This window comes from Pezoporus wallicus, unplaced genomic scaffold (assembly GCF_028554395.1).
Source record: "Pezoporus wallicus isolate ANWC-B61680 ecotype Strahan unplaced genomic scaffold, APGP_CSIRO_Pwel_v1 scaffold_8004, whole genome shotgun sequence".
NCBI classification, from domain to species: Eukaryota; Metazoa; Chordata; class Aves; order Psittaciformes; family Psittacidae; genus Pezoporus; species Pezoporus wallicus.
In genome coordinates, this window is record NW_026639346.1 from 353,070 (window position 1) to 367,364 (window position 14,295).

General features: G+C 35.5%; 1 protein-coding gene across 8 annotated transcripts in view; it reads left to right on the forward strand.

The window, feature by feature from the left end:
- NIPBL (NIPBL cohesin loading factor) overlaps positions 1–14,295 on the forward strand; it is a 156,197-nt gene that overhangs the window by 53,849 nt on the left and 88,053 nt on the right. For all 8 annotated transcript variants that reach the window (XM_057414299.1, XM_057414301.1, XM_057414300.1 and 5 more), the window contains exons 2-5: positions 4,010–4,153; positions 7,092–7,257; positions 8,488–8,618; positions 14,020–14,119. In XM_057414299.1, coding sequence (XP_057270282.1) covers positions 4,090–4,153; positions 7,092–7,257; positions 8,488–8,618; positions 14,020–14,119 — 461 coding nt within the window. In that variant the 5' untranslated portion in view covers positions 4,010–4,089. The remainder of the gene's footprint in view (positions 1–4,009; positions 4,154–7,091; positions 7,258–8,487; positions 8,619–14,019; positions 14,120–14,295) is intronic.

A 14,295-nucleotide genomic window follows, 5' to 3' on the forward strand; every position in this document is an offset into this window, starting at 1 on the left:
TTGTTATGGACTAGAACAGTGGAGCACAAAGGAATGTGGTAGTAGCCACAGACAAAGAAGCTGGTTTCTCAAAATTTTTTTTCTAAGCTTTCTTTATATTCAGAAGCAGCTTACAATTGGCACACTACAGTCATTTTCACTAAGGTTTCTTTTCTTACAGTGGTTTTAGTTATTCAAGCACCTGTTATGGGAATAGTTGTAGTAAACACATGCTAATACTGGTTTAAAAATTGGTCTAGGTAATTTTTATCTCAAACTATTTAATTTTTCGTTTGCTTTGGCAGCATCACTGGTTGTGCTGGCTGATCACTTAATCCAACACAAGATTTCACTAGTACACTGATTTTCATCTGGTTTTGTGCTTCTGAGATTTCTGTATTTGTATTTTCAAACAATTTTTTGTACCTAGTATTGTAGAAGGTGAAACTGTTCTGTGTGTGCTGTGAACTTCCTGATTTCATAAGTGCTAGTGAGTTTTCTTGGGCTTTTATTGTTAATAATGAGTCTTCATTTCTGACACCACCACCCTCCTATCGCTCCCTTTCTCTTTACTTCCTTCCATATGCTACAAGCACTGCTCCTCATTGGGTGTTGAAGTTAGGTTAATATCAGGTAGCTTCTTAGTTTCTTGCAGTATTATTTTAACTTTAGACAGCTTGATCAGTGATTAATTAATGTGCAGTTGCAGTTCTGACTTTTTGTAAGATTGACTTAGTGTTGTCGAAGTGTTGAAATGCTTTATATCATGAATGTGTGTTTCTCCTCTCCCCCATGCCCCTCAGGTACTTACATATTAGGCTGTGTTTTGACAGCTGTATCTCCTTCCTTAGTATTTTTTGAAGTCGTTTTGATAGCATTTAGTTCTGGAAAATTAGTGTACTGTAACTCTGGCATGGAAACCAGAAATGCGTCCTCTTGTGGGTAAATCTTGTGATGTACCTCACTCAGTATCTTGTTTCAGTGAGAATTAGAGAGCGTTCAGTCTCTTTCTGCCTCTCCCTCATTCTTTAAGTGACTTTATTTTTTTTTAATTTTTTTTATTAAGGATTGATAAATAGCAGAGCTTCATTTAGTGACTAGAAAGAAAGGTAGTTTATTGCCAAGTGTGAAAGTTTAAAACTAGCTATGAGGCGAGGATTCTTAAATTTCTAGTAGCATGTTTCCTTATCTAAAAGAAAGGAAAAAGTCCACTGCTCACCAAAATTATCAAACAGCCAATACCTGAGTTGTACTGGTTTACTTTCAGTGTGCAGCTACAGAAGTCAACTTTGATCATGGTGCTGCAGTTGCATCAATATGATGCTACTCAGCATGTAAGAAATGAAAACCACATTTAAAAGTATTTAATTCTAAATTGAGATTTAATAAGGTAAACTAAATAAAATGTAAGTGTATTTAAAGTATTCTATTTAACAAAATGCTTTGAAAAATAGAAACATAGAGATCTAATAACATAGTCATTCTTTAAAATGCAGTTTTAATCCATCTAATTTTGTCTCTCATATTCTTCTCAGAAATATATTAAGTCAGTTATATACAAGTTATTTTTAAAATAGTCATAATAAATGAAAGAATACCCTGGGAATGGCAAATGAAACATTTAAGTGTATATAGGAAATTTCTGAAAGAAGTTGGTTCCTTATCTTTGCATTACTGTTCAACGTGTTTATTACTGCACAAAAACAGATTTTTCCCTTTATTCTGTTTTCCACTGTTATCATGCGTGCACATAGCTGAGCTGGGAAGAACTGATTTTTTTTTTTTTTTTTTTTGAGGAGGAACGTTTCATAAATGCAGGGCTTGAACCTTCATATAGTAACAAGTGGTCAGAGGCCTCTTGTCGTTTCATTGACAGTCAGATGCTGCAGCAGCTGGAAAAGTACCATTGGGTTTTGTTTCTTTTCTGGATATTGTAAAATGTTGATTCTTCTCAACTAATTGTGAGCGGCTACAATGTAGTACTTCTAACTCTTACTACACTTGGGGAATGGAAAATAAAGAAACCCTACAACAAAACTTGTCTGTCAATCAGGCTGTTGTTGCTTCCTCTCCTGATATTTTTGCGTGAAAGAACCTATCTGATGTGGAAGCGTCAATTCCCCCCCCCCCCCCCCCCCAGCTGCTCGATATTTTAAATTCCTTAACTGAGTGAGTTTACTGATGTTCTTGGTGACATCAAATATGACTGGATTTTAGTCTCTAGTTCTGGAGTTGTATCCCACTTTGTTTGCCAGTTGTATAACAGTTTTGCTCTCAACACAACAGGCTCAGTATTTGGACCCAGATACTCCTTTGTGGTTTCTTTGTATTGTGCCTGTTGTATAACCTAATCTCATTATTTAATCCCATCTCTCTTGGTCTTTTGTTTTCTCTCACCTGTTTACTCACATTCTCATACTTACAAAAACTTAAGTAAGAGGCAGAATTCTTGAATTGCTATGTGTAGTTCCCAGCTGATGCAGGTAACTACATCCTGTCCCTTCTGTAACAACTCTATGATCCATGCTTATCTATACTATTCTTAATGGAAGCTCTTCCAAATGTTGGCAGCTCAGATGGTGAAAAGCTCTCTTCTCATTTTCTTCTTGCTTGCACTCATGCCCCATTTATTGTTGTGCTAGCGTTGTGCTGTAGCATTCTTCCTTTGTAACCTTCTTTGACTGCTTTAGAGAGAGCAGTCACATCCCCTCTTGACCTTTGTTTTCTTAGCTAAACAAACCAACCCCTTTTACTCTCCTCTACAAAAGAAAGTTTGCTCTTTCCTGACCATACCAGCTTACTGCACTTGCTTCACTCTAAGGTCTTGCCATTTCAGGTTTCTTATATATCTGTGGAGAAGGTTTCTAATTGTCTAATTTCTAAGTATCTGGTTTTGGAGGAATTTTTCCCATTAAATAACTGTATAATTTAATTCTTAAAAATATTGTCTTGTAAAGTCAGCAAATCATGACTTCTGTCTCCTTAGTATATAATGTAAATGCTTACCGGAGTCTCTTTGCTATTACCAAAACTGTTAACGCAGGTGCCTGTCTATAGTAAGTAGCCGTATTCATGTTGAATTCTTTTAATTTTTTTGCCTTCAAAAACACTATATGCAATTTTTTATTTTTCCATTTTTCTAGTATAATAGTGGATTGTAATGTGTGATCTTCGCAAAGTTTTGTTGTTTTGGAACTGCAGTCGAAATTATTGTGATGATTTTTTTTATTTTTTTTTTAAGTTGGGATCTTTATGGTTAGTGTAAACTGAGTGAACAGATTCGCTTTTCAGTAGTTGAATATAAACTATGCTGTTTTACAGGAAATAAATGAGCTAGTTCTGTGGCAGCTAAACCTTTTCTTCAGCTACCTTTTCTGAAGGTGGCTAAACCCCCTTCACAAGGGCTAAACTCCCGTTGTGAAGGGGGGTGATACGGTTTCTGGTAGTAGTTTGACCAGACGGTAGTTAATATTAGATATTTTCAGATGAATTTTGAAATAGCAACTACTTTTAAATTATACCGAGGTTTTGTATTTGTCACATAGTTTACTCCTTGCTTTTTGCATCTGTAATTTACTCCTTTTGGTTGTGTTACTCTTATATGAAAAATATCTCCTCCTACAAAACTGGAAAGTGAATATGGCAGCTGTAATTAATCACACTGGGTATGTGTATGAGCTAATAGAAGTTTTGATAACAGTTTCGAGTTGGTTCTGTGTTACCTGAGCAGATTGTCTTCTAATTGCCTTATCTTGCATCTTTTTTGGTGAAGGACTCTCCTTCTGAGACCAGAAGCTTGCCTTCTGATTGCTTAATATCATTGAATATTTAAAATCTACATTGCTCTACTCAGTCTCGACAAAATTTACATAGTATACAACTGAGGGTATGGTCTGTGTTTCATTTATGTTACTGAATTTAAAATTCTGAAAAAGTAAACTGAGAATTTTCATTTGCTTCTTTTCATGTCTTTTTTTTCTTTTTCTCCCCTCCCCCCCCTTTTTTTTTTTTTTTTTTTTTTTTTTTTTAGTGCTTGGGAGATGGGAAGTAATGATAGCTGGCACCTGAATTAAAATATCTGTGTAGGCACTACTATCCCAGAACTTCAGGATGAATGGGGATATGCCTCATGTTCCTATCACTACTCTTGCAGGGATTGCTAGTCTTACAGACCGTAAGTATTCTTCTTTTTCTTGACTTTGCTATGCTGTTTTGTACCTCTTTGGTAAATATCTGCATTTTCAAAATACTAAAAATAGTTTTATTTTAAAATTTCATAGAGGTAGAATTATTCAAAATCAGATTTGACATTAAAAATGTTAATTTTCTCACTGCTTTAATTTTGAAAATCTATTCAAATGAAACATACTAATTTAAACATGAAGTGAAATGCATGTTAAAGAAAAAATCCTTAAGGAAACTTGAAACAAAATACAGGAACTCATTGTTTCATGGAATCGCAGAATGGTTTGTGTTGGAAAGGGCCTTAAATACCTTCCAGTTCCAAGCCCCTGACATGGGCGGGGACACCTTCTGCTAGGCTGGGCTGCTCCAAGCCCCATCCAGCCTGGCCGTGAACAGTGCTAGGGATAGGGTGTGTTTGTTCGGAATATCATTCATTAGTATATCTGGGTACCCCCCCAAATGAAGAGAACCAGATAAATTATAAAATGCTTGTCTAAAACACATATCATCATGATCAACACGACAGAGTGATGGAGAGGGAGAAACAGAAAGAGAGAGGGAGGGAGAGGGAGAGGGAGGATTAGACTGATGCTCAACTAACCAGCTAGAGTTGTGGAATATGCTGAATATACTTGAAACCTAGTTCCTTAATTTTGGACAAGGTACAAAAAAGTTGCCCTAATTAATAGGTGCGAAGATTGGCTGCTACAATGGAAATCAGCAGCTGAAACTGTGAGTCTTCTTTCATAGCTGTTCAGCCTAACAAAACGGGTAGATAAGGTGCGTGTACTGTCTTTAAATGTATCAGGAAGACAAGATGCAAGGACTATTTACATCAAAACCTGATACTGGCACAAACCCAAATGGTTTATAATGTGACCAAATATATATTTTTAGAGAAAACTAAGAGGAAATCTATTATACTGTAATGAGGTCCTAGAATAACCATTGTAATAAGAGTAGTTTGAACAAAGATGCTTGTTGTTTATAAAGTGTAGGAAAGGATTCATAGCTCAGTTGTCTGAGGATAATTGGACTCTGACATGGGTACATCTAAGCTCTTGTTTTTATTATACTACTACTGAAATGTGGAAACTTTCCAAGGGACACTTGGAATATGTACGTACGTACCCAGCAATTGAATTTAACTGCCTACGGTAAAAAAAGAGGATGTATTGGAAGAAAAAAACATCTTCATGTCATTCTGATATTCTGAAATACCAAATTGGAAGATGCTGCTTATGTGTTTATGGGTGTTTTTATATATCTTCATGTATATCTAATAATGAATCATCAGTATGCAAAGAGTAAGTTTCCAGGATATGGAAGTTTTCCAGCATTAAATATTTGCAGGTAAGGTTCTGAAGAAAATCAAAATACTTAACTGGTAGAAGTCACTGGCCAGGCCCCTGGTACAAGAGTTTCTTGGAACACTTCCACTGTGTTTGGTAGGATTAGCCCTTGTGTTAGGTTCATTTGCTTCTTTATCTGTCATGTTTATCTGTTTTTTAGAAACAGCAGAGCAGCTGAAAGAGATAGTTTTGTAACTGCTTTGGTTTATTTTTCTCTGTCTGAAAATAAGGAAGTGCAACAGGCAAGACCTGTTGCCCTAAAAACACAGGGGACATGATGACCAGAGGTAGTAGAGTAGCTAGTTGACCAGATAAATTTATACTGTTTTAATAAATATGGTTTACTGATCTTGCTAATTTTTTCCAGGTTTCTGACACATTCAATGTAATCTGAAAGCTAGCTGTTTTAATATATTATACACTTCTGTTTGAATTGCAGTGTATTTCTAAATACAGTAATGGTATACATTATGTAGGGGGAAAAATATGGGAATTCCACACACACCCCTTTTTTTTTTTTTTTTATTAAAGCATTTCAAAACATAAAAGAGTGTATTTTGCTTGAGGCTTTTTGGTTTTGTTTGTTGTTTGTTTGTTTTTTTTATCTGAGAGCTTTAACCAGCCTGGGAACTTGAAGTTAGTGCCAGCTTTTTTTTGTGGACCCAAGAAATTGATTTTTCTCTGTAGCTGGCTTTTTGGACTCTTCTGGCTTACTCTCCTCTTGTCTGTGTAGCTCTGCAAATCATCCAGTCAGGGCTTATAAGGTACACTTCTTGTTATGTCTGCAGGCCTGAGAATGACCTCAGAAATTACCGTGTGCTGGTTTATAAGCGCACAGAAATATTGTGATGGGTGTTTTAATTAAATCTTTTTTACCAAGATTTATGAATAGGTATATTGACTGAGGTGACATTTTAGTAGTCATACCAACCAATGATATTAGCCTCTTCTTGAGAAGATGACTTACATATGAACAAATACAAGACAAGAAAAACCAGAGAAATTAATTAGTGGCTTAAATTGGTTGTTGTTTGTTTTTTTTTTTGTGGATTGTTTTGGGGGTGGATTTATGTTTCTGTTTGTTTGGTTTTCATCTACCCTGACCATACAAAGTAGGAACATTAATTAAAAATTAAGAACAGAGTAGAAAACTTAAAGTATATTCTTAGTGCACTTACAGTACTGCATGCAACTGCAGGGATTTTGCATTTCATTTTTTTATTAATGCTTTTGGCTCAAAGAGAAAGCTGATATATATAAGTGGCTTAATATTCTGGAATGTTTAAAAGTATGCTTTTATTCATAATACTTGCCTTAGCACAGTTAAATATTTACAGTAATGTAGTAATATAACTTTTAGACTTGACTGCATTACTTTATTTGAAATAGTGTCCAGCATTTTTGTGTGTGTTTAATCAAAAAAAAAAAAAAAAAAATCGAGTAATCTTCCCTATATTTAAATGCCTATTTTAAATCAAGTTTTCTTAATCACGTGAGGGAGTAAGAAAGTGTGCATATTTCTATTACTGTGTTCCATGAAATGACTCTGATCTCTTTTCTGTTATCTGATAACAGTTTTGAACCAGCTGCCTCTTCCATCACCATTACCTGCTACAACAACAAAAAGCCTGCTTTTCAATGGACGTATAGCTGAAGAGGTGAACTGCCTTCTGGCTTGCAGGGATGAAAATCTGGTTTCACAGCTCATCCACAGTCTCAATCAGGTGTCAACAGATCACATGTATGTATTTTGAACTTCCGCTGCATCATATCTGTGTTCTTTGAAATCAAAATTAACTGGATGAGGATGGAGAAGGATGTTTGTGAGAATCTGAAAATTAGAACATGCAGAGTTTTTACTAGGCTTGCTTAGCAGATGGCTGCTATACAAGAGTCAAATATTTTAATCAGTCTGAACGTTAATAATTGTCCTGCAGCCTTTATGCATAACTGTGGGAGATATTTTATAGATCTACTGCTTATCCTATTCTTGGTAGTTAGGAGTGCAGACTTTGTGGTTTTGATGTTGCAATACTCATTAGTGTTCCACTTTGGTTGTTAATGCACATATTGTATAATACACATACTGTATACCCAGTATTATACAGAAAGAAAGTTTTTTGAGACACCCATGTAAGACCCGTGTCCATTCTGGTTAGGTATTGAACTTACGTATTTTAAGAATTCGACCAGCAAGTATGGTAATGTGTTCTCTTTTTGTTAATTTTTCCCTTTTTCTTTTCTTTCCCTTTTTTTCTTTCTTTTGTTATTTGTTGTTTTTTTTCCCCTTGTTGTCCTTTGAATTGTCTTACATTGGCAACACTTTTTCCTGCGTGTTCCAATCAGTTGTATAGATCAAGTGAAAGTAGCTTTTAAAAGTTCTTAAAGCAAACCATAGCTGAAAGCATGGATACAGTTATAGAAAATACATTACTTTTTTTTATATATATTTAAGAGGGAATCCTGTGGTGTCAAAGATATGCCAATTTCCCTTTTTAAAACAGGTGATTCTCAAAGCAATGGGTTGTAACCTGAATGTTATACGTTCATGCTTGTATTAATTTTACTCCTACAATAATACTTTATTCAAGTTATGCCAAAGCGTGTTTTTGTGAGGAAGGTCACAACATAAAAGAGGGCATAAGAAACTTTTTATAATAGTCTAAAACTGACAGGCATGTAAACAGAAGTGCTTTGTAGCAGAAAATAATTCTAAAGACTAGTAAGAATACCACTTCTTCCACTTCTTAAACAAAAGAGAAAAAAAAAATCCATACAGGCAGGGAGTGGTGCTTTGCAGGCTTGGTTTTGTCTATTTTAACAGTAAATTGTTTTCTTTCATTTTGGTTTTGTTTTTTTGTTCTTTTTGGTTTTGTTTTTGTTTTTTTGTTTTGTTTTGTTACTTGACTCATAGTTTCTTATAATTTGAAAATGCATTTGCCTCTTTATTTGCTTACTTCCACAATTCCAGAGAGTTGAAAGATAACCTTGGCAGTGATGACCCAGAGGGAGATATACCAGTCTTGCTGCAGGCTATCCTGGCAAGGAATCCTAATGTTTTCAGGGAGAAAAGCATGCAAAACAGATACGGGGTACAAAGCGGTAAGGATTTTTTATTATTTATTATTGCATTTTATGTTGTTCTGAAGTTTAGGGGCCTGATGCTAACCACAAATTTATATGGAGTCCAACTGTGGTATTTATGCCTTACCTTGTGTTTGATAGTGATATAAACCTGTGTACCATGACATCTTCTGCAAGTGATTGATTATAGTAGAATAAGCATGGAAATATACTACCGTATTTTTGTAAAAATAAATTTAATTTCACTACAAACTTTAATCTGTAGGGTGATTAGATTTTGTTTTAAAATAGTTCATTTTCATTTTTTATGGCTACATGTGTATATTTGTCTTAGTAAATAACTGAGGTTGGAAAAATATGCCTTAATCTTACTGAAAATCTGTATGATTATAGTGTATTATTGCAGCAGTAGTGAACTATGAAATAGGTAGGAGAATTTCCAGAGTTTACTTAGTGTGAGGGTAAAGGTTTGCTTGTACTGCAGAGATACAGATAGAAGTGTTACTGGAGTCCACAGAGCATAGGAAGTGTAAGGTGGTTTTGGACAGGAGAAATAGCAAAAAGAGATTATTAGTTTTGTTTATCTGTGCCAGTGAGTAAAAAGCCAATAAATATTTGAAAATAACTTGGTAAGGGCAGAACACATGATGTTAATTGAAAGAAAGCCGAAACTACCAGGAATGAAAATGTGAAATGCAGGGCTAGATACTGTTAAGTTCTTTGATGCATTTACATGTGCTTCACAGGGGGAAACAGTTTTGCAGCTTGATTAAGTAGGTTAAGGATAATCCCAATGAAGTAAAAGCCCTTATATCTTTGGTAGATGTGTTTTGGCCCTCCTTGAAAGAAGATACTGGTACAGAATAAAAATAATTAAGCGTGAAATTCAAAAAGGTTGGTGTTATTTTAGTAAGAAAGTTTCTCAGAGAACCAGAAGAGATCAGACTTTTAAACTCCCTTGAATATTTAATTTTATTTTATTTTATATAATTCTGGTTACTTGTATGAGTGCAAGAATTGAAATATAAGTGTGCAATCTGAAAACTGGAAAGAAAGGGGGAAGAGAGGAAAATCACAGCTATAGGCAAAGTGTTTTGAGAGGAAGAAGGCCCTGGAATGAATGCCTGGAAAAGCTAGGTGAAATGTGACTTTATTTTCAATGGAAAAAGGCTACAGTCTTACCAGGAAATACGCGGATCTTTAAGTTAGATGCTGGCAGATTGTGATAGCCTTATTAGCTATGCCATTTCCCATTCAGATCTCTAAGGCCAAAGGTGGACGTACTGATGTGTTGAAAAGCAAAGTTTTGATTTTCTCCTGCTTTCTGAACAGGTATTTTAATCATTGTAGGGTTGTGAGTTGTAGAACAATTGTGGGTTTAGTAGAGATCTTGCATTTTGCCAGCTAGACTAAAATTTAGACTCTTTACTAATATTTTAGATTCACCTTTTTTGCTTCCCTGTCTTCTGAATATTGTCTTTCCACTTTCTGTTGAGTCCAGCATGCATTGAAGTCAGAAGTGTGTACTGTAACCCAGTATTTGTAATATCCACAATTGAGAAGCAACAAAGGCAGTGGGACTCCCTGAGGACTCAGCCTGGGATGGATCTGTGCGCCACCATCCCTTCAGTGTGTCAGTTTCAGCACTAGTATGGACAAAGTGAATTCAAATTAATTTCTCCTAGCTTTCATTTCTGATGCAAGAAAAGGAAGATCACCTAGCTAAAGAATTACATTAAACATGGAATAAAGTTCTTGGTTCAATACAGTTTCTCAGGAAATAAAGGCGTCTTCAGAAAGCTAAATACTGTGTTAGGAATTCTTGTGAATATAAGGTAAAGCACAAGCAGAATTCTATGCTGGTGTTTTTTTCCCAAGTTCATACTGATCTGTATTTAGTTCAAAACTGATTTTTAGAGCAAGAATCATTTTTAGTTATAATGAACAAATAGTGCAAGAAGGGTATATGATCTGGACACTTTACTTGTATCCTGTTTGGGCACCCTCTACTTCCCCTCACCCTCCACTGCTGGTATATTTAATTTGAGGTAACATAGCACCAGTGCTCAAACTGTTATACCCTGTCTTTAGATAATAGTCCTGCTGTCAAGACAGTCTTCAATCATGCTAGGTTTTCTAGATTAGATTTTTAGTTAGTTTTTTTCAGACTGTTTTCTATTACCAGGTTGTCTGAACAGACTGATTCACACCACCATGTGGTGTCAGGCCTAACTGTGTACAAGTGCACAATGATAATTTTATGTTAGAACTTTTCATCAGATGACGCAGTTTTGAATGTCATCTTGCAACTACACCTTTCCTGCATCTTATGGTGTATGAGTGGAGTGGATTTCTTTAGAATAATTTTTTAGGATTTATTTAGATTGCTTTCAGTTTTCATAATATTTTTTTCTCTTTTCTTTATCAACACTTTGGCTTTGTTTTTCAGCAGATACGTGTTGGAAGATAAGCTAAAATAGGATATTTCAGTAGGTTAGTATTCACAGCGTTACTTAGGGTTCAAGAGGGGCTTAACATTCCATTCAAGCTTTTTATCAGAACTTGTGAATTTTGGGGTTTATAATCATATGCATATTTCTGTAAACATAAATTACCTGGATAAATTTTTTTGCTTGTACAAAAATTCAAGTGTGTGTGCCTGTAAAAGGGAAAAACTTTGAAATAAGAGTGTATATTTAACTGAAACGTCACCTGTTGGTGAGCAGTCCTAGCTTAAACATGCTGATGTTGTAATACAGTTCAATCGTACAAGACTTCTGTCACCTTGAGCTGCAGTTTTATGTAGTGCATTCTTTGGCATTTAGCAATTTAGTAGGAATGCTAAAATGTATTTATGAATGTCACCTTTTTTCCAAGAAAAAAAAAGAGAAAGCAAAACGTAGGCAAGACTGGAAGTATATTATAAGGAAACTCATTGTAGTAGCGTTACTACTAGGATGATGTTTTCTCAAACCTGAGCATTTCTGATATTCAAGTTCATAATTTAGGTTAAGTTTTTTTTTATATATATATATATATATATATATAAAATAAGTTATGTCTATTAGGTTAAGTTTTATATATATATAAAATAAGTTAATATTTAAGGTCACATTTAGAAGAAATTCTTAAATATTAAGGTACGGAAATGCACAGTGAAGCCATAGATCTGCTGCTTAGTGATATGGCAACAATGTAAAAAATATACAAGAAGATATTTTGGTGCTAATGGCAGCAAACTTAAGTTCAACTCCTTTTTAGACTAAATATTTGAGGCATTTACTTATTTCTTATTTAATTGTTATCAGGTATGGTTGTTATCTGTCTCAGAACTTTGAAGACAGTGGGACTTTTTTGTTGTTGTTTGGCTGGTGTTAGTTGTTTATTTCTTGTGTTGTTGGGGTTTTTTTTTTAATTTTGTTTTCTAGTTTTTCTTTTTTTTTCTTTACATTATGGAGGTTTTGCCTCCTGTATACCCACTCCCTGCCTCAACAGAGAGAGAGAGGTGAGAGCTGTCTGTCACAGAATAATTTTTAGGTGTTTTGTTGGTTGGTTTGGTTGGTTGGTTGGTTGGGTTTTTAATGGTATTAAAATTTGATTCATTTCTATATTTCCTGTGATTCTTTTAAACCAAAGCCTACTGCGTCTGTGGTTTAAAGTGTGTCTTGAAGTTAGGGAGGAGAGAACACAGAGAAAATTTTTAAAGTATATTGAAAGCACATTTTTTGCTTTAAACATAAAATGAAACTTTCTGTGTATATTTTGTGCTCATTCAGGCACATTCTGTCAGTTTCCTGTACGTGAATGGTAAGGGTTGGTAGTTTGACTAAAATACCCTACCTAGCTGGTGTTGAGAGTGGCAGTGAGAGGTGAGTGAGAAATGGGCATGCTGCAGCAAACCATCCCTGGAGTCTCCTCCTCACTTGCCTCTATTTGAGGCAACCAGTGTCCATATGGGACAGTGAAGTGTCCTCCATAGGGAGGTCTCCAGGTATTTTTCAGCAGAACAGGGGACTTCTGCTCTTGGGCCAGTTTTCGTGTGCTAATGTACTTGGAGTGTAGCACTTCACACCTACCTGGAGGTAGTAAGGGCTGCATTCCTGCAGGATTATCACGTCTCTTCTCTGCTGAGGAGAGGGGGAAAAGAGGGTGACAGACCTCAGAGAGGATTTCTGAAACTAGTTTTGCATATGTGAATACTGCAGTAATTGAAATCTGTGATAGCAATTGAAGGGTTGACAACTCTCAAACACTCCGCACTGGGGACTCCTGTCAGCCTTTTGTCTAACTTTTGTTTTAAAATATTTGTACTACTTGCTGTGGCTTCCAGAACTTCAGTGTGCACATGGATTCTGACACTGCATTTAGCTGCTGTACTTTTAAGTTCTGTCATTAAAATAACTTAAAAGTAATTTAAGTTTTTTTTGTTTCTGCATCACTTCAATTTCCAGTGTAATGCTGTTATTAGGGAGTTCTTTATTCCTGTATCAAAGAGAGGAAAAGTAAATGATTCCTTTAAATTCTCCTTAATAGGCAAGTCAGAATAGACTAGAACGGAATGGAATGGACTGGACTGGACTGGACTATTTTGGTTGGAAGGGACCTGCAATGATTATCTAGTCCAACTGCCCAGCTGCTTCAGGCATGAAAAAAACGTTACAGCAAATTATTAAGGGCCTTGTCCAAATGCTCCTTCAGTTAGTTTCAAGCACTTTGGTACTTGTGGCTTGCCAGCTAGTACAACTCCAGAATTTCCAAAGCATGACTGTGAGAATCTACAGGCTGTGGGAGCTTACAGTTGCAATATTGGTTCTGCTATGCAACTGAAGTATTTCAGCACCTTCTTTGATAACATTACTTACAAATGGTAGTGGAGTTGGAGTAGAAAGCTTTTGGCCCTGGGTAGGAAGGAACCACTAAGGATTATGGTAGTGGTGAGGACTTGAAGCACAGCCCAAGATGATTGTTTGCTGTGCTTGCTTGAAAAATGGGAGATAAATTTTCTGTGTTCTTCTGACTTGCAAAGTTTCAAAATCTTTTACTTACTGGCACAACGAATAACTGTACACACCAGCCTGGGGTTTGGAATATATGTCCTGTTACAAAATGTTTCTATTTACTGGTAGGTTTTGGATTGGGAAGCAGTAAAGAACAGAGGAAAGAACCACAGTTAATATATAAAACTGAATTAACGCTGCCTTAAGAACACTTCTATATGTCATGATGTAAAATGAATATCTTAAACAGAATTGATCACTTCTAGTGATCATTTCTAGTGTTTTCTAACACTAGAAATGGGTAGATGATGTTAATGGCTATAAAGTTTATAATCTCTTTGTATATAATACTTTCTGAAGAGAGATTTTGTTGATTAAAAAGGAAATGTGTGTAAAGTAATGCTGCTATTTCTTTTTAATAGGGATGATGATGTCACAGTTTAATATGTCTCAGAATTCCATGCGTGGTAGTCCTGCATCTTCCAATTATCAACAAACCACTATATCACATAGTCCTTCCAGGTAATGCTTTCTTTTAAATGGGGTGGGAAGGGCAGCCAACTGGAAATTCTTCCTACACTGAAAGTCAGTTATTGTTGCAAGTATGTGAGTGGAAGGTGCTAAGTGTCAAGACAAATTTTGCATTTGACAGCAGGGTGGGTTCCTTCAGCTATCAAAGAAACCTTTTTGTCGCTGAT